The sequence below is a fragment of the Lynx rufus genome, unplaced genomic scaffold (genome assembly GCF_022079265.1).
Source record: "Lynx rufus isolate CCGP_SWC_20201006 ecotype Redwood Valley unplaced genomic scaffold, mLynRuf1.p SCAF_8, whole genome shotgun sequence".
Lineage (NCBI taxonomy): Eukaryota > Metazoa > Chordata > Mammalia > Carnivora > Felidae > Lynx > Lynx rufus.
Window position 1 is genome coordinate 100,009,507 of NW_025814896.1, and position 25,952 is coordinate 100,035,458.

Genomic DNA, 25,952 nt, shown 5'->3' on the forward strand with positions numbered 1-25,952 from the left:
CACCCAAGGGTCACCATATTGAGGCTGTGATGGTTACCATGGCCCATTCATAAAAAATGTACTGACATTGGGACAGAAGAAAGACAAAAAAATGGGACAGACTTCTCCATTGTATGTGTCCAGGGAATATACAACCCCCAAGGGGGCAGGGGTACAGCCTTCTCTATTTCTCTGGGAGTACTTGGGATCCCACTCCAGCACATTAAAGGGAACTCGGACTCTTCCTGCTCAACATCTCCCAGGGCCTCATGCAACCCCTCTGGGAGAAACTCTTAGTCTTTGGGGGTTCGTTCTCTTTCCTTCTCTCCCAAGGAGATCCCAGACCCAGAAGCTAACCTGGCCCTGCCCATGAAGCACCGGCTGCTGGTGTAACTCAGGGTCTGTTTTTTGGCTGATCTTCCTGACTTTGCAGATTAACTAAGATCTGACTTCCACTTTCCTTACATCTCTGGCTTGGGCAGCCTTCCCTGGGATCCTCTTCATAGGGCCAGTTCACCCCTACTGTGGTGACACCCTCACCCCTGCAAACTTATCAGCCAACCTCTCAGAAAACTTCTATATTTGTCCTGGGATTCAAGGGAGATTCCTGGACGCCTTAAACTCTGTGAGCAAGTCATAAGGACTGTGTGCTCTCTAAAGCCAAGCTGGTAGGTCTCTGTGATGACTTTTTTGATGTGTCATCTTGGCTAGGCTACAGTGCCCAGCTATTTATTATACTACATAAATATATAGTACATACTGTAAACTATACTATATATATATATATATATATATATATATATACACACACATACACACATATGCCCGGTGGTTTGATAAATGTTATGAAAAAATAATCAAACTGGGTGAGGTTCTGGATACATAGGGAGGAACATTTAGCAGAGCCTAGCACATAGTGTTAGTTATTTCTGCCAATGTCACAATGTCACCCAAGCCAGCTGGAGACCTCTCTCTGTCACCCACTACATCATATCATCATATCCACCAACTGCTTATTGTCTATGGTGATTAACTCTCAAATTTTTCAGCTTCTTCTCCCAACTGCCACTCTGACTCCGACCCTCATTATCTCTTACCTGGATCATAGTAACAATCTCCTAACTAACCTCCCTGCATCTGTGAAATCCATCAACAATGTGATAAGAGCAAACACATGCCTGGCCTTCGCTACGTGCCGGGTGCTGTTCTAAGCACTTTGCATTCCTAAGACGTGTGTACTATTGTTGTCGTCCCATTTTACAGATGAGGATGCAGAGGCACAGAGGGGCTAAGGCAGGACACCCCCTATTGTCCCTCTTTGTTGCTCCCTGCCTTGCTTCTGCTGAGATTTACACCAACATAGCCTCTAACCCCATCTCTGCCACTTAGGACCATAAGACCTTGAGCAAGTTCCTTTAGTTCTGTCTTCATCAGCTTGGGCGGCTACAATAAAGCACCACTGACTGGGTGGTTTAAACCACAGACATTTATTTCTCACAATCCTAGAGGCTGGAAAATCCGAGATCAAGGTGCCAGCAGTTTCAGCTTTTGGTGAGGGCCCTCTTCCTGGTTTGTAGACCAGGCTTGGAGCACCTTCTCACTGTGCACTCACATGGCCTTTCCTCATGGCACATGTGGAGAGGAAGTGAGACAGCCCTCCTCTCTCTTCCTCATTTTATAAGAGCGCTAATCCCATCATGACAGTCTCCCCCCACCATGACATCATCTAAACCTAATTACCTCCTAAAGGCCCCACCTCCTAATACCATCACACTGGGAGTTAGGGCTCTCATATATGTATTTTTCAGGGACACAAACATTCAGTCCATAACAAGGTCCCCAGGCCTTCGTTTCCTCGTCAGTAAAATGAAGGCAATAATATTTGCTCCCGGGGTTATAATGGCTCAACAACCCGGTTGTAGTTGTGGTTGAAATTACTATTGTTGAGATAGCCCAAGTAAAGCATATAGCACCTAGCCTGCCACGCAGTCAAGATAAAGATCCCATGAATGTCAGCTATTATTCTTCATGGCATTACACACTCAGCTCAAATGTCCACAGCCATGTGGGTCACCCTATCCCACCACTGAATGTGGTGTAGACTTGTCCTGTTATACCCATCACACAGCATCGCATCTATTTATTTATATGTCTATTTCCCCTTACAGACCATAAACAGCTCACGGTCAGGTGTCAGGATGCCCTGGAATCCCTGGCATCTGGCCTGGCACTCAGCACCTGACAGGCACCCAGGAGATGCTTGTTGAATAAACACATGAGCACATGAATGAACGAGCCATGTCAAGTGCAACTCGGACTCCCAGCTGAAAGCTTCCTGGTTCACTCGACTGGTCAAAAGTATTGGTACATGCTTTGGGGACAAGAACGCAATGGGCTAAACTCAGCACCTGTACTGACGTGTGAGTTAAATGTTGATGAGTGTTATGGGCTGAATTGTGTCTCCTCAAGTTTCATATGTCACCAACCCCCATACCTCAGAATATAGTTGTATTTGGAGAAACGGCCTTTAAAGAGATGATTACGTTAAAATCAGGCTCTTAGGGTGGAGACCTATTCCAGTCTGACTGGTGTCCCTTTAAGAAGAGGAAATATGACCACACCGAGAGACAGGATGTGCATGCACCATGTAAGGAGACAGTGAGAAAGCGGCCATCTGCAAGCCAAGGAGAGAGAAGAAAGCAAACCTGCCCATGTCTTGAATTTGCCCAGGTCTGGAACTGCGAGAAAATAAATCTCTGTTGTTTAAGCCACCCAGTCCGTGGTATGCGGCATTTTGTTATGGCAGCCAATAGAGTGGGGAAGTCCCAGTCCCAACTTTCATCTGTGGGAACCTCCCCTAACTTCCTGGCAAACATTTTCCAATCAGTTCCAGACATCATCTGATCTTAATTTCAGAACTGGCATTTTCCTCCATCCGTTATCACCGTCCCTTCAAGATGACCCTGTCCTTCAACATTTCCAGAAACCCTATTTGAAGCATTAGTATTCAGCTCAGGAGCATTTATTGGGGAGCATGGCATGATAACAATAGAACTAGCTCAGAAAATACTACAGAGAGGTAATTAGCATGGTGCAGGGAAATTATAAAAAGAAACCAAAGTAGTTGAACCACTCCCCTTCACACAATACATCTCACCTACAAAATGCTTTCAGCTACTTGATCTCACAGATCCTCGTGACAGCTCAATTACTATCTCCATTTCTTAGATGAGGAAATTGAAGTTCAGAGAAGCCATGTGACTGTCCAAAGGCCCAGGGCTGGTAGGGAATGGTGCCAGTGCTTGGACCCAGGTCTCCTGACCCTATGTGCCATGTGAGGTGCTTCAGAAAAATGTCTTCACTTTCATTAGAGAAGAGGGGGTTTGCATGAAAGCACACATCCGCCACCATCCTTTCCAGAGGTGCAGTGACAGGAAGTTAAACCTTTCTTTCTACTTGCCGGTTATAAATGATTGCTCCTTCCCCAGTGAGCTTGTAATTGTCTCTTTATAAGGCTTGATTGGGGGAAGCTTAGTAATCTGGCTCCAAGCCAAAGAGCAACACATGGCATAAAGGAGACAGAAAAAGAATATGAATTCTGAAATGAGCAAATTAACCAGAAAGGAAATGGCAATTTTGCATATTCTTGAAGGAGGAAGATAAAAACTGTAGTATGCAAGAAGGGGCCAGTTTTCTGGAAATTATGCAAACTAAAAAGAAGTCAGAAATGAATGAAAATTGGTCAAAAACTACAAAGAAACAGTCAGAATTTATCCCACACAGACACTTGCACAGATTTTGTTTGAATTCATTTGCAGCATTGCTTATAGGTGTCCCTTCCATACACCCAGGCAAGAGGGGCTGGCACTCTAGACGACCCCCCCTGCACACACGAACACCATGCAGACCTGGGCACGGGCTTCCTCTGTATTCTGGAGGCAAAGGGTGACTATACCTCAATGCCAGAGAAGTTTCTAGGCTGTGTTGCTGCCAGCACCAACGATGAGATGCTTCTGAGTTTAGGGATGACTGGGGAGACAGAAGCACTTACCTCAGCGCCTCTGTCACTCAAACCTTTTCTCTCACAGATTCTTATAAAACCAGATTTCCAGTAGTACCAAGCACCCATTTTCTCACTCCTTTTCCTGTTCCAGTCTGTGGCTCCAAAAGCTAGCGCCGAAATTCTGGTAGCTACAGGAATTACTCACAAATTAGCACAGTGTTCCCAACAAGTGCATTGTATGGCAGCTGAGAAATATTTCACAATTAGTAAATAGCTCATATTATTCTTATACCCGTACATACGTAGATAACATATATGAAGCAATATACAGATTCTTTGTATTGTTCACAAGATAGACATTGAAGACACTTTAAATTTTATAAAAATTATTCATCACATTTAACTGCATAGCCAATAGTTTAATTAAATATTTTATTTTTAAATAATGGTGGTTTGGGGAGCCTGTCTTGTTCAGTCAGTAGAGCATCCAACTCTTGATCTCAGGGTCATGAGTTCAAGCCCCACATTGGGCATGGAGCCTACTTAAAATAAAATTAAATTAAAATAAAATAAAATAAAATAAAATAAAATAAAATAAAATAAAATAAAATAAAATAAAATAAAAAATAATGCTGGCTTACAATTTTGAAATTCATTAATAATTATTTGTACTTCACTTTCGAATACTAGATAATATTTTAAGAGAAAATATCGTTTAAAATATATATGAACATCTTAACATTTTAAAATTTAACTGATACTTTTAATGAAAACAGCCAATCTTCATTTCTCATGGATTCCCTATTAGAGAATTCACTTACTTGTTAAAATTCATTTGTAACCCCCAAATCAATATCCCGTGTGATAATACATTATCTTTTGTGAAAATAAAGGAATATATGTGCGCACATATGTAATGCCAGCATCTCTGAAAGAGTGCACAAAAGACCAGTAGCAGGGATTGCTCCCAAGGAAGGAAATGGGAGATTTGGGGCTTGGAGGGGGGAGAGAGATTTTCACCGTGTGCCCCAGTTTACTCTACGTAACAAATCATCTCCCAAAATTCAGTGGTTTAAAACGACATCCAGGTATGAGAGTCACGATTTCTGTTGGCTAGGAAATCCGACAGCGCTTGACAGGGACGGCCGATCCCTGCTCCATGGCGTCCGCAGTCGTTACTCTTACACTGGCTCTATTTGATTCCACCAACATTTTAGGTTTCTTTCAAATCCATGTCGTCCACTAGACTGTATGATCCTTAGGACAGGAACCACACCTTACTCGTCTCTATATCACAGATACTCAGCACAGATACTCAGACAAATCTCGATGGACTTAATGGAGAAATAAGAATACATGTTCTTATTTTCTCTGTAATCCTTCTATTCATCATTTCCTAACCCCATGTGTGACCCATACCTCCTCATTATCTAATACCATGCCCTAGAGACAAAAAATTCACAACCTAAGGAACAAAGCCTCATTTGTTCTTAGGTATAATTTTCTTGCATCAGAGTGACTCTTCGAAGAGTTTTATCAACATGGAACACTGGTGCCATAGGCTGAATGTTTGGGTCCTCATCTCCAAGATGATGGTATTAGGAGGTGGGCTTTTGGGAGGTGATCAGGTCATGAAGGTGGGGCCCTCGTGAATGGGATTCATGTCCATATAAAAGAAACCCCAGAGAGTTGCCTTTCCCCTTCTACTAGGTGAGGACACAGTGATAAGATGGCCGTTTAGGAACCAGGAAACACATCCTGACTAGACACTGAACCTGCCAGCAGCTAGGACTGTCCCACCTCCAGAATAGTGAGAGATAAATTTCTATTGTTTATAAGCTACTCAGTCTATAGTATTCTGTCATGTCAGCCCTCATGACTAAGACAAAAGGTGTAGACAATAAAGGATTGAACACATTAGCAAGCACTGGTGCACAGAGCAAACTTCACGCACAGATCGGTGGCAGGCAAAATCCAGGACCTCAAGGCTTTCCACTGAGATCTATACCAAGCAGGGAGGCAAAAGAAAAAAGAAAAAAAAAACTTCTTTAGCATTTAAAAGAAAGAAAAACACAGAGGATAGATTATCCTGCCAAAAGACACAAGTGGTATTATCTTAATAACTAACACCAAAATCCCACTGAGGAAGGAACTATCTTTGGGGAAATATTTCCATCAGTTGCATGGAGTAGAAAGGGAGACCCAAAAATTTCCTTTCAGCAAGAACCAGGGTAGCAAAGAACAAGTACACTGTTCCACTGGGAAGAAAGAAGGGACTTTGGTATTTCTCAATGGAAAGAATAAAGAAGAAGGAGGGAATCAGAAAATGGCAATGAGGAGATAGACAGTGTGAGTTACCAGCTAACTAGAAAAAGACCCCAATGTACCAAAAGGGCTTTCAGGATTCAGAATATATCAACAAAGGGGTGCCTAGGTGGCTCAGTTGGTTGAGCATCTAACTTTGGCTCAGGTCATGATCCTGCGGTTCAGGGGTTCGAGCTCCGCGTTGGGCTCTGTGCTGACAGCTCAGAGCCTGGAGCCTGCTTTAGATTCTGTGTCTCCCTCTCTCTCTGCCCCTGCCCTGCTTGCTCTCTGTCTCTACCTCTCTCTCTCTTGAAAATAAATAAACATTAATATATATATATATATATATATATATATATATATATATATATACCATTAAAAATATAGGTTCGTCCCTCTCCTTCACCCACAAACCTTTGGTAAAAATTGTACTGCACAGACCAACCTTATTTTTACAGTTGCTTTGAAGAAAGAAATGAAAGCCAAGGGCTGGCCCTGTTTGGATGGGATCACTGTGGAGACATAAAAATTCAGAGACCAGAAATAACCATAAGAAAATTCAGAGAAACCATGGGAAAGCATCAGACAGGAGTTGGAATCATTCTTATCTAGATCTTTTTCAGACACCAGAAGACATCTAGGTTAAACATAAAATTTCAGGAACATCTGAGAAGGAGATGTTCTAAATTCTCCTTAAATGCTCTCTAAAGGAGAATTTAGAAGTTAAAGAGATGATTTGAGAATAATGGACGCTAAGCCACTGATTGAAATCATCCCCCTACAGCAGAGTTTGAACTGCTGGACACAACCAGTTAGTGGATGATAAAATCAAGTTAGTAGGTCACAATCATATTTTTAATGAAATAATAAAATAAAAAGGAATAGTTCGACACCAGTGGCCATTAGGGAAATGCAAATTAAAACCTTGATGAGGGGCACCTGGCTGGCTCAATTAGAAGAGCATGCGACTCTTGATCTTGGGGTCATGAGTTTGAGCCCCATGTTGGGTGCAGAGATTGCTTAAATAAATAAAACTTAAAAAGAAAAAAACCTTGATGAAATAACTCCATGCCTATTAGAACAGCTAAAATTAAAAATAGTGGCAATACCAAATACTGGTAAGAATGCTAAGAAACTGAATTTCCTATAAATTGCTAGTGGGAATATAAAATGATACCACCACTCTGAAAATTTCTTGGCTATTTCTTTTTCTTCTTTCTTTCTTTCTTTCTTTCTTTCTTTCTTTCTTTCTTTCCTTAGAAAGAGAGAGCAGGGGAGAGGGGCTGAAGAAGAGGGGCAGAGGGACACAGAGAGAGAATCCCAAGCAGGCTTCATCCTCAGCACACAGCCCAACACGGGACTTGATTCCACAACCCTGGGATCGTGACCTGAACTGAAATCAAGAGTCAGATGCTCAACTGACTGAGCCATGCAGGCGCCTGAGCAATTTCTTACAAAACTAAAATGCACTTACCCTATGACCCAGCAAACACTTCCCTAGACATTATCCAAGAGAAATGAAAACTTATGTCCACACGCACCAAAAAATGTACACAAATGTTCACAGCAGTGTTATTTTTAATAGCTGAAAACTGCAAACAGTCAAATGGCCTTCAGTAAGGGGTACATTCATGCCACGGAATACCACTCAGAAATAATAAGGACTGAACTAGTGGTACACTCCACAACTTGAATGGATCCCAAGGGCCTCGTGCTCAGTGAGAAAAGCCAATTTCAAAAGACAAAATTTTAGAGACAGAGGATAGATTGTGTTTGCCAGGGGCTATGAGTCGGGGAAGAGTGGGGGTAGGTGACCCTATAAAGGTGTAGCACAAGGGATTTCCGTTTGTGGTGATGGAATACGTCTGTATCTGGATTGTAGTGGTTGTACAATTCTGTACATGTGATAAAATTGCAGAGAAATACACACACACACTGCACATAATAAACTGGTGAAATCTACAAAGGTCTGCAGATTGCACCATTGTCAGTTGCCTGGTTTTGATGCTGCACTATAGTCATACACGATGTTACCATTGAGTACACAGGGGACCTCAGTTGTACCATCTTTGCAACTTTCCATGAGTCTATAATTATTTCCAAATGAAAATGCTTTAAAAAATGAAAATGAATACAACAGAGAAGCTTAGAATATATCACTCATAGTGAAAGTGAATATTGTTCTAGAGAACTTCTGTTTCATTTGTGTGCGCTCAGGTGAATACCATATCACGGTGTGAAATGTACTTAATGCACTTCTTGGGGAGGGAGTCAATCATCAAGGTCAAAAACAATTTGAAAACCGTTGCTTTATGGCAAGCTTGGAAGACTTAAAGACCTAAAGGGGCCAGGTAGAGCACGTGAGGAAGTAAAATCGGCCTGGCTCATGAAGACTGGCTCATCCTTCCCATATACCATAGTTCTTACTACGGCAGGCTTCCTAATGATATAAATATTCTTTACTTCCACAGACAAATAAGCTCTTTCTTAATTTTTTTAACTACATGGTACTCTTGATCTATCTGTTCTCCCCACTTTTGATAGTGAATGAGTTTGTCTCTTGCTGACTAACAAATTATTCCTAACGCTGGCAGCATAAAACAGCAAACACTTACTATCTCACAGTTTCTGGGAATGGCTTGGCTGGGAGGTTCCGGCTCAGGGTGTCCCAGAAAGTTACAGTCAAATTGTCACCCAGAGCTGCAGCCATCTGAAGACTCACCTGGGGCCGGAGGACTTGCTTCCAAACTCGCTTGTTGATCGCCTCAGCTCCTCACTGGCTGTTGGCCACAGACTGGCGCTCCCTCACTTCGTGGTCCTCTCCGTAGAACTGCTCACAACATGGCAGCTGGCTTCCCCCAGAACGAGAGACCCAAGAGAAAGAAAGAGAAAGCCAGGCACCAAAATGGAAATTATAGTCTTTTACAACTCAACTTCCGTCTAACTCATAACTTAACTATCTCCTCTGCCGTATAACATTGGTCACACAGACCCATCCTGGTACAATAGAGGAGAGGACTTTACAAGGGTGGGAACAAAAGGCAGGATCACTGGGGACCATCTTAAAAGCTGACTTCCATAGAGAGAGGCCTGGGAACAAGAAATATTTCTCCACTGGGAGCAAAACACCTGTACAGATAGGATAAATGACAACTGACACTGGTCTCCATGCAGGGAAGACATTAGGGACTGGTAGAGAATCAGTAAAGTGAAGACAACATGCCCCATTTCAAGGGTGCAGCTGTTAATCACAATGCTGCCATGAGAAGATCTACATCTTAAAGTGGAAATCTTCCCACGTGAAATTTAATGCGGCCAAACAAAATACATATGCCAGCTGGACCCAGACTGCTGGTTTGCAAACACCGCTGCAAGATCAAGGCAAAAGTGCCATGGGTAAGGGGCACCTGAGTGGCTCAGTCGGTTAAGCGTCCGACTTCGGCTCAGGTCATGATCTCGTGCTCCATGAGTTTGAGCCCTGCATCGGGCTCTGTGCTGACAGCTCAGAGCCTGGAGCCTGTTTCAGATTCTGTGTCTCCCTCTCTCTCTGACCTTCCCCCGTTCATGTTCTGTCTCTCTCTTGTCTCAAAAATAAATAAACGTTAAAAAAAAAAAAAAGAGATTAAAAAAAAAAAAGTGCCATGGGTAAGAGCTCAGGGTTCGGAATCAGCCAGACCTGGGTTCAAATTTCAACAACACTAATTACCTGCTGTGTGACCTTGCCCAAGTCAAAGATCCTCTGCTGTAAAGCAGAAATGATCAAAACAGGATTAAGTGAGATGATACCTGTAAAAGTCCTTAGCACAAGGCTTGGAACACGACAGCCACTCAATAATGTTAGTTGCCATCATCACTGCTATTCTAGCACCAGAAATGAAAACTGGAGCCATACTATTTGCACTCGCACTCGGGCTGTTAGCCACCTGGGTGAGCTAAGCAGCTGCCACGCTTTATTTAGGGGTTCATCCACACATCTACAGAGCAGAACAATCTACAGAGCTGAACCTGAAAGGCCCGCTTTACATTCTTCACAATTTTATCTCAGACAGGCCCTTAAATTCCGTGACCTACAAAGAGAAACAGCCTTTTGATGGCATGGAAAATACAGAGATCACCTCCTGATTTCCTTGCTTCCCATACCTCCTTTGTGCGAGACTCGTGCAGCTATTCTCCAGGCTGGCAAAACTGGTACCCAAAAGGAGGATGTTTCACAACTGAAATAACAGCAAGAAAAGGACCAGAAAGGTCATGTAGGGAGAAGTAGATTTGCTTGACTGCGGGCCTACTCCAGCCCAAGGTCTGAACCATCTCTATAATAGTCCACATACTTGGCTATCCACTTCTCATTGAATGCCTCCAATGACAGGGAACTCATCATCTCACTCAGAATAGCTTATTTCATCTTGATTAAGAATTTTATGTATTGTTCATTGGGGCGCCTGGGTGGCTCAGTCAGTTAAGCGTCCGACTTCGGCTCTGGTCATGATCTCACAGTTTGTGAGTTCCAGCCACCCATCGGGTTCTATGCTGACAGCTCAGAGCCTGGAGCCTGCTTCAGATTCTGTGTCTCCCTCTCTCTCTCTCTCTGTCTCTCTCTCTGCCCCTCCCCTGCTCACACTCTGTCTCCCCGTCTCTCTCAAAAATGAATAAATGTTAAAAAAATTTAAAAAAAAAAGAATTTTATGTATTGTTCACAGAACACTGATTGAGCACTTAAGGTGTCAGGGCATTGCATTTGGTGCTGGGGATGCAGTAGTAAACCAGATAGATGAGGTCTTCAATTTCCTAGTACGGAGGACAGACAACAAACAAATAAGTGAATATATAACACATTTGGTAGAGATGGATTCTATGAAGAAAGATGAAACAGGGTAAAGGTTGAGAGAATGTCAGGGGTATTACTCTATATGGATGGTCAAGGAAAGTTCTCTGAGAGGAGGACACTTAAACAACGTTCTAAGTGAAATAAGGTGCACAGTGTGAATATTTAGAGTAAAAACAGCGTCTCACATGAGGATCCCAACAAGGGCAAAGGCCCTGAGGCAGAAGTGAATGTCTTCCTTGCGGTCAAGGGAAACCTGGACTGAACTCTTTCTTCTTATTCACACAGCCACAAAATTCACCTTCTTTTGAGAGGTAATCATGTTAATCATGTCTGTCTGTATTTGTAGGGTTTGTGGTCAGACCAAGCAGGCCCCGCATCTGCCCCTATCAGGTCTAATCTCATCTTATTTTGTCTATATCTCCACTGGATCCAGCTTGCCTTAGTGTTTTGTTTTGTTTTTTTTTAATGATCATTTATTTTTGAGAGAGGGGTGTGGAAGGGGAGAGAATGAGTGGGGGAGGGGGCAGAAAGAGAGGGAGACACAGAATCCAAAGCAGGCTCCAGGCTCTGTGTTATCAGCACAGAGACCGCTGTGGGGCTCAAACTCGTGAACCACCAGAACATGACCTGAGCAGAAATCAACCAACTGAGCCACCCAGGTGTCCCTTGCCTTAGTGTTTACAGAGCTACATCCTTCCTAATATGATCAGCATTCTATCTATATCCCCATTCAAAGCCCGAATTAAAAAAAAAAAATTGTCAAATTGAACAGGCCTGAGGAATGTTGCCCCACAGCAAATCTCCAAAGGCTTCTCTCCACTGCCTTCCCCACCTCCTCACCCCGCAGTTGACAGTCATCAAGACTCCATTAGCTCCCTCTTATTAGCTCGACATTTTCCAAAGCATCCTTCTCAACAAAGAAAATGGAAATGTAATTGGAGTTGAGTGGTTCGGCTCTCTCAATACCATCTGTTAACAGTACACAATCTGTTCCAAGCAGCAGGCTGAAATGTTGTCAGACATAAATGACACCCAAGTCATAAGTAAATGCAAGGCATGAGCATGAGCTTGTTGATTGACTTAGAGCGATTCATTTACTACACTAGACTTGTAACTCAAGAGTCTCATCATCTTTGTATCTTCCACATCCAGAGAACACTGCTAGAAACTTCATGGATATTTGATAAATGACAACTAAGTACATGTGTGAGTATTGCAGAAGATACTTAGGAAAAATCCCCGAATGGGACCTGAGACCCTGACACCACTAAGTTACAATTTTTCCATCTCACGGTGCTGCTGCACAACAAAACATCCTGAAACTCAGTGATTTAAAACAACTACACATTTATTTTGCTCACGAAACTGTAATAATCTGGCCAGGGACAACTTGTGTTTGTTCCACTCAGCAATGGCTGGGGTAATTTAAAGCTTCAAGGCTCATCTGTTTGCCTGTTTAGTGGTTGATGCTAGCTGATGGCTCAGACCTCAGCTGGGGCTGTAGCTGGAATGCCTACAAGCAGCCTTTCCTTGTAGGTGTTTGGTTTTCTCAGAGTGCAGAGGTATCCTGAGAGAGAGTCGGGCCTTTTATATCTCCATGGACTTTTATGTCTTAGCCTTAGAAGTTAAAAAGCATAACCCCTGCTACATTTCACTCGCTAGAAGAAAGTCATAAAGGACAATCTATTCTCAAGAAATGGTGGGAGTGGGGCCCCTGGGTGGCTCAGTCGGTTAAACATCTGACTCTTGGTCTCAGCTCAGGTCGTGATTGCACAGTTTGTGAGTCCAAGCCCTGTGTCAGGCTCCACGCTGACAGTGTGGAGCCTGCTTGGGATTCTGTCTCTCCCTCTCTCTCTCTCTCTCTCTGCCCCTCCCTTGCTTGCTCTCTTTGTCTCTCTCAAAATAAATAAACTTAAAAAGTTTTAATAAAAATTAAAAAATTAAAATAAAAACACTATCCATGGGATTGAATGAAACTAATAGATTTGACCAGTGTTCTTAAGCAACAAATGACAGAGGATACCCATTTTCTTAGAGATGGGCCACAGAGCTGAGAATAAAGAATATCTGCAAGTCCCTGTAGGCTCCTTTGTTTAGGTATCCTGTGCGCTTGATGTGTTTGAAACATGTGTTATAGCTGTACCTAGAAGGAATAGATCCCTTTGTTTTGAAAATATAAATTGGAATTGGAGTTCACCCTGGGTCCAAACTGGGACAAATGCTCAGGCCAAAGGTGGGGTCCCATAAGATAACACCTAAATAATGCTTGCCATTGCATCTGAAAAGGAATTAAGTGCCAGTGAGACCCAATGAAGAGTTGATGTCTCGGGATGTCTGCATTTTTTCACGCTCAAGTTTGGCAGATCCTTTAATAGTGTATGCTCCAGGTCTGCCCAAACCTGCCTTCTTTTTCTCCTGGGTGCACAGCTTGACTACATTTCTCAGCCTCTCTTGCGGTTAGGTAAGACCATGTGACTAAGTCCTGCCAATGAGATGAGGGCAGAAATGATGGAGACTACCTCTAAGACTGGTCCATAAAAACTCCAGTGCAGTCTTGTATTTGTTTCCTCTTTTCCTATCTCCCGGATGCACGGAGTAAACTCCCAGGACCTGGAGGAGGGCAGAGTGACAAGAGAGAAGAAGCCTGAGTACCTGAGTCACTACATGGAGGTAAGCTGCCTGACCAGAAACATCAACGTATAGTGTTGCCACATGAGTGCAATATAAATTCTTATTGCTTTAAGCCACTATAGGGGCCATTTGCTACAGTTGTTTGCCTACCCTGACCACGAAGTTGGATTTTTATTCAGGAAATGTCCATGCCCCTCCCTCCCCCACCAAGGGCAGAATATAATTCTCCACTCCATTAACAGTGGTTTTGGCCAATGTGATGTTCACAGACATGAGGTAACATGATATGCTTTTACACACACTTCTTCACTTCTACACTCTCTTGTGCTACAACCCTCTTGCTGCTCTGCCATCACCTTGAGAAGAATAAGCACCAGCTAGTTCCTGGTCCTGCAGACCTAGATTCAGCTGGCAACCTGCAACCAAGCCCAGCCTGGTCCAAACCAGCAGCAGCTGACTGACCTGTAGATGAACAAGCAAAAATAAATGATTAATATTTTAAGGCACTGGGTTTTGGGGTAGTTTGTTACACAGCATACTCTAGAGCTAGATGACTGATACACTAAGGAAGTATGAGTGTGGCAGTCTCACGGGGCTGCCCTATTAGGCTTCCACTTGATGCCTGTTCTATTAGCTCACTTAGGCTTTATGCTAAAGCTGTTTTCCAGATGAAGAAATGGAGGAGTAGGAAAGACTTGCCCAAGGCCACACAAGGGGTTTGGGATATCAAATTCATAAGCCTAAATGCCCTTCCTTCTCTTCCAAACACACTGAGGGAATGCAAGAAAAGCAGAGAAAATAGGGAAGACGTGGACAGAATTTAGATGTTTCCACCAAATCCCACTTTAACAGAGCTTGCTAATACTCCTTGGCACTTGAAAAAGGAAAGTTCTGCACAAATAAGACAACAACCAGCTTCCCCCCCCCCCCCGTGTTGTTAATTTATGGAACTTACTACCTAAACATCTTTAGATAATACCACTGAAAATAACAACTTTTCTAAGAAAGATTTGAACAATCGCATTATACCCCTCCTATAATGGGTTAATATGGAAAATAAGAACGTTTGTAGGGTATCTTCAAGGTTATCTTCAAGGAGGAAAACCACACCCTTGGACACAGTGTTCTTGGAGCCCTGGTGTGAGAAAGAATAGAGAGCCCTCTCGGACTGCCTGCTCTCACCACCGCCCTTCAGACAATGCTTACAAGCCTTTAAGGAACACCCGCCACCACTCCCGCGAGAGCCTCCCAGCTCAGGGAACGCAGACGACGACGAGAGGGCAACCGGCCCCCAATCCGAGCAAAGAGCAGTGGAAACCTGTTTCCCCCGTCTCTTCATCTCTAGGAACCCTCGGCTCAGATTCTTTTGGGGCGAGTCTATGCAAGGGTTCAGCCTCCCCAAGGAGAGGAAGAGGGGAGGTTGGGGGAGGGGGGAGGAGGGCAAAGGCATGAGACGTGGGAACTGCACAGGGACGGGGCGGGGGGGATCTCCTGCGAGCCGGGATGACTGCAGAGCCAGCGTGCAACGCTGCACATCCACACCTACAACTACATACTACACACACAACCACACGCACAACCACACACTCCTCCCCCCGCCGGCCCCCACGCCCATTATTTTGGAAGGGAGCAGCAGATTCCTGGGGAGGGGAGCGCAGCCCCGAACGGAAAGCAAGGGCCCAGCACCCGTCCCGGCAGCACCGACAGCTTCCACCGCGGGGTCACCGCGGGCTGGGGGCGCGGGGCGCTGGGGCCCCGGAGCAGGAAGTGCCGCGCCCAGCCCCCAAGGCAGCCTGGGCTGAGGGCGCGGCGGGGAAGCGAGCCGCCCGCGCTGCCCCCGCCCCTCGCCTATCAGCACCGCCCCCGCTGCGGCGGGTGAGGGGCGGGGCGGGGCGCGGCATATATAAGGCGAGGGGCGGGCGCCGCTCTTTTGTCTCTTGCTGCAGCAACGCGAGTGGGAGCACCAGTCGCCGGGCTCGAGGCGGAACTCCACGGTGAGCGCTGCCCTGGGCGGGGGCCCCATCCGGGTGGGGTCGAAGTGGGTGCACCTGGCCCGCGCGCCGCGGCCGCAACAGGCGCCCTTCCCCGACGGGACGCCCGTCCGGCGGACCACGCCCTGGGGCTAGGAGGGGGGTGCGGGCCGCGCCCAGATCCTCGGCCTGGGGCTGCCGGGAACGCCCCGGCCGAGTGCCACGTCGAGAGGCGTCGGCGGAGAGGCGGAGGGGACGCGGGCCCCGACCGCAGGCCAACCGCCTTGCTTTCCCCACTAGGATCGCTTTAAGAAAATGGCAGACAAGCCAGACATGGGGGAAATCGCCAGCTTCGATAAGGCCAAGCTGAAGAAAACGGAGACGCAGGAGAAGAACACCCTGCCGACCAAAGAGAGTGAGTGCACCGCCGCCTCCGGGTCCGCGGGCCCCCAGCCCGGTCCCCCCCCCCACCCCGCCCTTCCCGCGAACCCAGCCCCACCCCCACCTGGCCAAGGCGCCGGGTCCCGGCGGCCCCGGCCCCCTTTCTGTTCCACGAAGTGCACGTCTCCCCAGCCCCAAGCTTCTTTCTTAATCCCCAAACCTCGTGGGTGCCTCGGCTGGGGGGTTGCAAGGTGTCCTCCTCCGCCAGTGCCGCTTCCTGCTCTCCACAGCCATTGAGCAGGAGAAGCGGAGCGAAATTTCCTAAGAGCCTAAAGGATTCCCCACCCCCGTCATCTTCGAGACACCCTAGTCGTGGAGGAAGAGCCACCTGCAAGATGGACACGAGCGACAAGCTGCACTGTGAACCCGGGCACTCCGTGCCGACGCCACCGGCCTGTGGGTCTCTGAGGGGACCCCCTCCAATCGGACTGCCAAATTCTCCGGTTTGCCCTGGGATATTATAGCAAATTATTTGTATGATTAATGAAAATAAAACACACCTCGTGGCATGGCTGGCGTGGTCTGAGTCTTCGTTGGGAATTTCGTGGGCAGTGTCGCTGCAGCACAGCCCCACGCACAGGAGTTGCTGCCGCAGAGCGGGAGGGGGTCGCAGAACGGGCCGGTTTGGAGGGACCATTTTAAATTTTGACTTTACCTTCTTCAGGGGATTTTGTGCGTTATTGTTAGCTGCTTAGCTCGTGCTTATAATGCAATCCATGTAAAAACTAACCTCACCTTGTCCTTTCTGGAAGCTGGGGAAATGCTTTCTCAGGGGAGCAGGATTTTTGATAAGCTTTTACCGTCCCCCTGTCTCCCTGGCCTCTTCACGATTCTGATTCACACCCAGCGAGAGAACAGTGATTTAAAGTCTGAGAAGAGAAGGGGTAAGAGACTAAATCTGGAATGTTGGAAATTGGGTGAGGTCACAAACTCTCCAAGAGGCTTTCTTGGAACTTAAAAGAGGAGGCATTGGAAGGAAAACAAAGGCGGGATCCAGGGAAACCACAGCAGGAACATGGGAACTAGAGGAGCCTTAGGGGACAGCCTAGCTTTTTGTCTTTCAACCCTAGCGCGGAACCTTCCACAAAAGCTAGCCATTAGAGGGAGTGCTGGGCTGAGCAGCAGCAGGAAGGGTGGGCATGCTGAGGGAGGGCTGGGGCTGGCAGCAGAGCCCCACAGGGTCACACCCTCTAGACCCACGGGGAAGAGAGGGACCATCCCAGAGTGGGGTGGGGTGGGGGGATGGGGAGGCTGCAGGACATTCTGGAACAGAAGACCCTAGCTGATGATTTCAGGGGTGAAATCTAAAAAGGTAGATGAGGACACTTTAGTGATTTGTCCCACATTTTTGTCTGACCATAAGGGACTGGACACTGGGTGAGGGCAAGTAATCTCAATGAGGTGTGATCCCTGCCCACAGGAACTTAAACTCCTAGCGGGTGAGATGGGGCAGCCACAGCAGACAAGGGCAGGAACACCTAGGCTGAGGGAGCTGCTGCCCATTTTGCACAAAGAAGTGACTTCTGACAGTGATACCTATGCTGTGGAGGGTAAGTGGGGGTAGGGGGGGTAGGGAGGGTAGATAAGGAAACACCTTAGGAGGCCCTGGTGGGGAGGGGCCTTAGCAGAATATCTGCTGTGAGTCAGGCACTGTTTTCGGATTTTTAGTTCTCAGAAACTATTAAGGCAGTATAGTATGATTATTACTCCATTTTACAGATGGGGAAGCTAAGTTTCAAAGAGACTAGGGATTTGCTAAAGCCACACAGCCAGTGAGTAGTGGAGCCAGAATTTGGGGCCAAAGCTGTGCTTTGGAGATTCTATAACCTAAGGTTCGGGACATCTGTTGTGTCAAACATTTCATGAGATTTTATGAGCATTTGCTACTTGAGCATAATTGACCCTGTTAGGGTCTACCGCTGGAAGGTTAAAAGGGACCAGAAGAAATGACTACTGCCTTCAAGCAGTGACACAGTACGCCTGCTGGTGAAAAGGGCCCTGGAGAAAAGGCAAGCTGGGTAGGGGGGAGAAGTGTGCTGGGGCAGGAAAGGGCATGTAAGTGCCATTGCAGTTTTCAACAGGTCAGTCGAGGGAGGCCTCTGGATAAGACACATGCTTCCAGGAGGGGGAACACAAATGCAAGAGTGTTGGGTGATCTGAGGAAGAACAAGAAGCTGGAGTGGAGGGAGCAAGCAGCAGGGAGATAAGGTGTGAAAAGGCAGGAGATGGAGGAGGCAGATTTGAAGTTACCTGCAACTGTTAACAAGGTTGGTTGCTGAGGAGTTCCTCCTTCCCCCCACCCCATGCACCCTCCACCTCTGCACCTCCCTCCATAGATGCCTCTCATGGGCATTAGGAATCCTGTCCTGGCAGCCACATCTAAGGCCTCTTTGGCCCCAACCTCCTCTCTGGGATGCAAATCACATGCTCCCTTCCTTTGGATCCCACAGATTCTCTGACCACAGTGAGCTCACCTGGAGAGCAGTTCCTGAGCCCCGTTTCCTGGGGCCCCTTACTTTCAGAAGATTCCCATGACTTTCTCACCCCTTCCCTGAGAAATCTATTCTGAGGTTGCAGGGTGCTGATGACAGCCCTGCTCTATCTAAGATTTAAGAAGTCACAAATCAAGGGGAGACTTAAGGCACTTTTGCTTTTCCACCCTCAGATAATGAGCTGATCGGATGTGGCCAGGGCAAAGTGGGGAAAGGAGATTGCGCATAGGGGAGGGGGGTCTCTTAATCATTTCAGAAGTCTTAAGCACCGCATCAGTTTATAAGGTAAGCCTGCCTTCCACAACCCACTTGAGCTGCACACTGGCACACACATCTAGGTATTCAGAGGCCTGAATGTTAAGACAGACCCCAAAAGCCAAGTACTGGCAGGGAGGCCTAGCTTCCTAGGCCCCGCCTCTCTCGCAGTGATTGGTCCCCTGGGATCACTTGGAAATCACAATGGCCCCCGGCGCCAGATCTGGGAGTTGGAGTGTGGAAGAACACTGAAGCACCCACGCCCCCTTCCCCCCTCTTTTCTGTCCCTTGCCACATGGGAATACTGACATCTTGGGAGGATTATAGTCAATTGCTGGTTTACACCCTTTTCCTCCGATCTAAGAATTCAGGGACCAATTACTAGTCCAATCACAAAATGACTGAGGTTTGCCCTGAAGCTAAGATGAAACTGCAACATTTGTTTATCTTTTTTCTTTCAGAAAGAGAGCAGGTGTTCCAGGGAGAGGCGCAGAGGGAGAGCAAGAGAGAATAATCTTAAGCAGGCTCCACAGGTGAGGTGGGACTTGATCCCACAACTCTGGAATCATGACTTGAGCTGAAATCAAGAGTCAGATGCTCAACTGACTGAGCCGCTCAGGTACCCCAACAACATTTCTTTTTAAGCCTACTTGAATTTCTAGTTTTGTTTTCTTATTTCATTCCTAAGACCAGTTTTAACAATTAGGCCTCAGGGCTTGGGCCTTTTCACTGTCTTAGGGTCAAACCAGGCGGCTCAGGGATTCTTGCAAACGTCCCTCCACCTCCTATTCAACATGCATGCGCTGAATGCCTGCTCACCGTGCTGAGAAAACAGATGGAGGACACTTAGGGAGCACCTGGTCTAGATTAGAAGGAGGAGCCAAGCTCTCTTCCTCACACTTGCCAATCCCCCAGATGGCTTTCCCACCCTCTTTCCCCTCAGGCAAACACCTCCTCTCCTCAGACAATATCAGATGCTTCAGGTCCCATGCCTTTCCTCACCTTCTCCTGTCATTTCCCTGGAATAGAAAAAGCACTTCTGGGGCACCTGGGTGGCTCAGTCAGTTAAGCATCTGACTCTTGATTTCCACTCAAGTCATGATCTCACGGCTTGTGAGTTCAAGCCCTGCTTCAGGCTCAGTGCTGACGGTGCAGAGCCTCCTTGGGATTCTCTCTCCCTCTTTCTCTGCCATCCCCCACCCCCCCTCATAAATAAACTTTAAAAAAAATGAGAAAAAACACTTCTGTGTTTCTTCTCTCTACCCTTACTACACTACTCACACCACACATAAAGGAAAAAATCGGTTTCTCCAACACTCCACACAGAGAATACTTCAGGTCACCAAATGTGTAGGTTTTCCCAATCAAGCAGTTCTGTGATTCTCTGGACACTAGGTAGGTGTCCTAAAATTCAACTCATTGTGACACTATCCACCTGAAGTTAGTGCAGACCCTGTAGGTGAAGAGCTCAGTCCCACAAGGCTGCCGCCCTACCCCCACTTCAGACACCAATCCCAAGTCCAGCCTGGCAACGTGCACCTACTAAAACTGAACATAAGAAACCCAATGACCCAGCAACTCCATTCCTACTTCTATATCCCGGAGAAATTAGTGCATGTGTCCACCAAAGGACATGTTCCTGGCAGCTTTATTCATATTAACCAAAGAGCAAAAACATTCCATATGTCTCTCAACAGAATGGATAGACAAATTTAATATATTCACACAGTTACTCATTCATTAAGTTATTCAACAATAAAAAGGAACCAAGTATTGATATCTAACATCTTACAATTCCATTTAGATGAAATTCTAGAAAAGACAAAACTGCTTTCTGATAATATAAGCCAGCCAAACCTACCAGGGTGATGAAAATGTATACCTTGATCAGAGTCATAGTTACATGGGTGTGTACATGTGTAAAAAATCATCAAGATGTAAACTTATGATTAGCACTCATATGCATTTTACTGTATGTATATTTTATTTCAATGAAAAGATTCTTTTAATCCCATGAAGAGCTAAGAATTCCCAGCTTTTAAGGCCACATGCTATTAAGTCAGAGGAAAGAGGTGAAGATTGTGTAAACAACCCCCCTTGAATATTTTCCCCACTTTAAGTGATCCTCCATTGGTTTTCTAATTAGTCAAATACTGGCCATGTACAAGGCCCTCCCAACCACCACTCTCTCTGATTAGTCCTCCTACATATCCCCGCCAAAGATGTTCTTTCTCCTCTCACCTCCTGTCCGTACCTCCCTACTGGTATCTGGACACATACATCACCTTTTTGGCTAGGCCAAATAGCGATGGATTCTTATTAGTTGAAGCCAGCACATAATACACAGTAGTTGGCACATAATAACATACTCAATAAACGCTTGTTGAATTGTAACTGAAATATCACCTGCCCTCACCTACTCCCTCTTGGCCATGCTAAAGCCAGGCTACTCCCAGGCCCCACCGCTGTCGCATTGTTGGTTCTACTGTGCATTGGCAGAGCCCAAGCATGAGGGTATGGGAAAGTTACCATGGTTCAGGAAAGCCAAGCATCCTCATTTTCCTCCCAGAGCCCAGTTCAGGATACAATCCTACTACAGTGAGGGGAAGTACAGTTAATTCACAACTGAGGCTATTGATGGAAAGCTGTATGTTACCCAGATGGCAACTGTGGGTCTCAACCAGTTAAAAGATTTTAGATGTTGGATTGCTGATTTCTGTGATATAGAGGCTGTGTTCTTGGTCAGTTTAATTCAGCATGCATTTTTGAGTATCCAGTGGGTGCCTATCACTGTACGAAACCTATGGATGCTACAAAAGACATGAGCCAACCAACAATACAAAAGGCAGAATAGGGGCGTCTGGGCGACTCAGTCAGGGGAACATCTGACTCTTGATTTCAGCTCAGGTCATGATCCCAGGGTTGTGGTATTGAGCCCCGTGTCAGGCTCCAAGCTGTGGAGCCTGCTTGGGATTCTCTCTCTCTCTCTCTCTCTCTCTCCCTTTGCCCCTCTCCCCCACTCCTATAAGGCACCCAGGGGTTCAGCATGATAGAAATTTGTGAGGGTGTTTTGTTTCAGTTTGGCTATCATAATGATTAGGGGACCCCACTGACAGTTCATAAACAGGAATCAGGAATACTAGACATCTGTCAATACTAGACAGTTCCACACATCAAAGATTTGTACTGTGCCCTACATGACTCTTTAAAGGTTCTTTATTGTTGTATAACACAATTACAGAAAAATGCACAGATCATAAGTGTGTTACAGCTCGGTGAATCTCCACAAACTGAACACCCCCTAGTGCTGAGGATAGTCCTATACCTATCCTAACTTCTAACAGCACGTATACATTTTGCATACTTTTGAACTTTACATAAATGGACCCATGGCTTGTAAATGAATCACTACGCATTTGCAGAGCTGAACTATCTCTTCACAATTATGTGACTCCAGCAAAAACTAATTCTGCCCAAATTTATTATACATTGCATATTCCAAGAATGCAGCTAGCATATAACTGTAAATTGGGGATGCTTTTTTGTTTCGTTTTGTTTTTTAACTCAGAGCTTCACCATGAGTTCATGGCACCGATAGCGATACTTTTTCCTGGTTTTTGAATTGTTGATACAACATGATTGTGTCAGTGTTCCTCTGAAGCTGCTGGATTCCTGGTAATGCTATGTGTAGGTGCAAACACACATAAAGTGCAGATTGCTTCTTTAGGTGCAGAAATAGCTGCGCCAATATTTATCAGTCAGCTTGTGATAGGTTGTACCGCAGTAACAAACTCCAACAATTTCAGTGGCTCGCAACAACAAGCTGTATTTTTTATTCATATGTACATCAGGTGAAACCCCATGCACATGTCTTTAGTCTGAGTGCCAAAGGAGCAGACCCTGTCTGGAACACGCTCTCCTTATGGCAGAAGGAAAGAACGGCGGAGCCATATGATGGCTTTTCAAGCTCTGCCCGAGTGTGGCACTTCCATTCACATTACACTAGCCAAAGCAAATCATGAAGCAAGCATGACATTACTTGGGTGAGGTGCTGCAATCCACATGCTATCAGGTTGGCATGTATAATTCTGTGATGGAGAAGGCAGGAAATGATCAGGAGTCATGATAATACAATGTACCATATATACTGAAATGCATATGCATATTTTTTTGTAAATTATATTTCTTTATTTCACCTTTATATTCCAATAAGGGCTTATATTGCTTTGTTTTTAAAGTATATGTGAGAGTAGATTATATTCTGTTTGATTTCCACTTCAGGAGAGAGGAGAGTTATGCTGCAGAAGGAGATGTTGGTTCTAAGGGGTTGGGAATTAGTGGTCTGACCCAATCATGGTAATTTTATTACCTTTGCAATGATTGACTTAAGAATAGATACAGGTTGCGATCCTGACCAAGGAGATCCAAGAGGAAGCCTGTGGAGAGGGACTTCTGGGAAGTCCCTTCCGAGAATTCGCTCTTTAAGAAAAACATAAGAAAAAGCTACACACATCATTGTGTATGTTTTTGTGATCACATCATATGTGATATGTTTTTGAACCATGACAGTTATCTTGAACCCAAGGGAAAATGCAACACACTGAGAGTGGCAAAGTGGAAAAATAAAAAGAATCTGAGTACTTGAGCTCTTGAGCCACTGAGGTTTCTTGAAAGTGCCTTATCAGAAGCTCCTGTGTAGCTCAGTTGGTTGAGTGTCTGACTCTTGATTTCAGCTCAGGTCCTGATCGTGAGGTTGTGAGATCAAGCCTCATGTCGGGCTCTGCTCTGGCAGCTAGGAGCCTGCTTGGGATTCTCTCTCTTTCCTTCTCTCTACCCCTCCCCTGTATGCTTTCTCTCTCTCTTTCAAAATAAATTTAAAAACTTTTTTTTAAAGTGTATTGGGGCACCTGGGTGGCTCAGTTGGTTAAGCATCTGACTCTTGGTTTTGGCTCAGGTCACGATCTCACAGTTTTGAGTTCCAACCCTGCATCAGGCTCAGGGCTGACAGCGCAGAGCTTGCTTGGGATTCTCTGTCTCACCCTCACTCTGCGCCTCCCCTGCACGTGCGCTCTCTCTCTCAAAATAAATAAGTAAACATTTTTTAAAGTGTCTTATGTTTGAACACCTTGTGTGAAATAATGCATTTTTCTTATATTGAAGAAATCTGTAGTTGACTTTTCTTACTTGCAGTTGAAAGTATTCTACAATGATCATGTGAAATGGGAAGTCTGGGTGCAGAGATACTGGTTAGTAGGATATTGTAACTGTCCAGGCAAGAGGTAATGAGGACTTAAATTAGGGAAAGGTCTGTGTACATCCATGGTGCTATGCTGGTAAATGTTTAACAACCAGCTCTCGGTCAGAGTGGAGGGAGGTACGAGCTGTTTTGTAGCATTTGCTGATTTCTATGGTGTAAATATTGCCAATTTTAAGCTGTCAAGAGTTTGACAACTGGATCTTTGCAAGTTGGTGCCAGTTGGCTCTAGCACACCGCTGGCTGTGGGGTTAGAAAACCAGGGCAGATACAAAAGACTCCGCAGAAGGAGAACTAGTAAGACTTCAGATTATGCGGGCAATACGGAAGTTGTAATCTGACAGGCAAACAGAAATTTTACTTGTCTATGTGACTTCATTTCTGTGTTTCAGATTCTAGAGGGGAAGACCGAAGCATCCCACAACCAGGACACTTCCCAGAAAGTACCTTAGGAGACACAGCACTGCTTTGGAGAGAGATTCTACAGCCCCCAAAGAAGTATTATAAATTAATTTTATGGCTAACACACTGTACAGAGAGGCAATAAAATGGAGCTATGATAAAGCAGGTGTCTCTGGCACTGAGCCCAGGAAAAGGCAGGGTGAACATGCAAGACATCACAGTGTCTGAGAGCCCTGTATAGGCAAAACCCTGGAAGCTGACGCTGGAGGGAGTCGGGGTGGAAGCACGTGGCAAGGAAAGCAGCGTTGGCCAGAATGAACATGCTAGTTAGGGCCAGCCAAAGTGGAGAAGCCATCGCTATTCATCAATCTATCACTTTCTCTGCTTATTCAACCACAATTTAGTAATAGTCTGCTAAATACTGGGTCCTAGGCTAGGTAGTTGCTCAGGATACATAAAATGGATTCTCCCAGACCTCAGTTTGTCACAGGTAAGATAAACAGGTAACCTGGATTAACGGCAAAATACAGGATCATGGAATACTGTATTCTGATTTAAAACTAAATGTGCATCAAGCTTAATTTTTATCTCTGCAGTGAAATTCGGAAGACTAAGAGAGGGCCCTGTCGACTCAGCCCTGGCATTATTCAGCATTTACTCTGAATTTCTGCAGCATTCATGTCTATTGCTATAATGTTAAATCAATGTGTTTCATAAAAGTCAACAAGATCAGAAAGACTTGGCTATTAATTAGAAGATAAAAAAAACATTGGCCCTGGGGGGCCTGGGGGGCTCAGTAAGTTAAGCATCTGACTCTTGATTTCAGCTCAGGTCATGATCTCACAGTTCGTGAGTTCAAGCCCTGCCTCGGGCTCTGTACTGATGGCACAGAGCCTGCTGGGGATTCTCTTTCTCCCTCTCTTTGCCCCTCCTCTTCTTGTTCTCTCTCTCTCTCTCAAAATAAATAGACACACTTAAATTTTTTTTTTTTAAAATACAAAAAACCATTGACCCCATGAATGCTATTTAAGATTGCCAAGCACCCCCAAGCCATAGCTAAGAATTTTTCTACAATTGTAGAGAGATCCTATTCTCTAGGAAGGCAATTTTGCAGGAAAAAGCTCCCACTTTTGCATCAATGTAGCCCAAGACCTTCATCTCAGGCATGTGTAGCTAAAAAGAACCTGTTCTTTGAGTCACTGTTTTTATCCAAATGTTATCTCATGCCAAGCAGTCCCTTATTTTGTTTCCTGCTACTCAGATGCCAGGTTATTTGATCTGGCTTGTTCTTAGAAAAAAAATCAGTAGCGCACATAATGGTATCATGAACATTCTTTGGTTTTTTTGATTAAAAAAAAAAAAAACGTATCCAACCTGTCTTAAGCAAAAAAAAAAA

General features: G+C 45.3%; 1 protein-coding gene and 1 long non-coding RNA gene across 8 annotated transcripts; one reads left to right on the top strand and one right to left on the bottom strand.

The window, feature by feature from the left end:
• Positions 1–4,261: 4,261 nt before the first annotated feature.
• LOC124504099 (uncharacterized) lies at positions 4,262–15,613 on the bottom strand. 7 transcript variants are annotated; one of them, XR_006960302.1, is made up of 5 exons: positions 14,099–15,602; positions 13,631–13,721; positions 9,009–9,138; positions 5,937–5,984; positions 4,262–4,521 (listed from the first exon to the last, which is right to left on the bottom strand). It is a non-coding gene; the product is annotated as an uncharacterized LOC124504099 (long non-coding RNA). The 7 variants fall into 7 exon arrangements; XR_006960305.1 differs by lacking the exon at positions 4,262–4,521 and adding an exon at positions 10,427–10,500 and having other exon boundaries at positions 4,619–5,984; positions 14,099–15,613; XR_006960303.1 differs by lacking the exon at positions 4,262–4,521 and adding an exon at positions 6,732–6,798 and having other exon boundaries at positions 4,619–5,984; positions 14,099–15,606.
• Positions 15,614–15,688: 75 nt separating this feature from the next.
• Positions 15,689–16,662, top strand: TMSB10 (thymosin beta 10). Its single transcript, XM_047068371.1, has 3 exons — positions 15,689–15,736; positions 16,013–16,127; positions 16,384–16,662. Exons 2-3 carry the CDS (start codon positions 16,028–16,030, stop codon positions 16,416–16,418), a joined length of 135 nt encoding a protein of 44 aa, XP_046924327.1. The 5' UTR covers positions 15,689–15,736; positions 16,013–16,027; the 3' UTR covers positions 16,419–16,662.
• Positions 16,663–25,952: the final 9,290 nt, after the last annotated feature.

Excerpts from the sequence above, each read along its gene's own strand:
- TMSB10 (XM_047068371.1), top strand. The coding sequence starts at position 16,028 with ATGGCAGACAAGCCAGACATGGGGGAAATCGCCAGCTTCGATAAGGCC. Across the intron at positions 16,128-16,383 it reads CACCCTGCCGACCAAAGAGA|CCATTGAGCAGGAGAAGCGG; the intron begins GTGAGTGCACCG and ends TGCTCTCCACAG.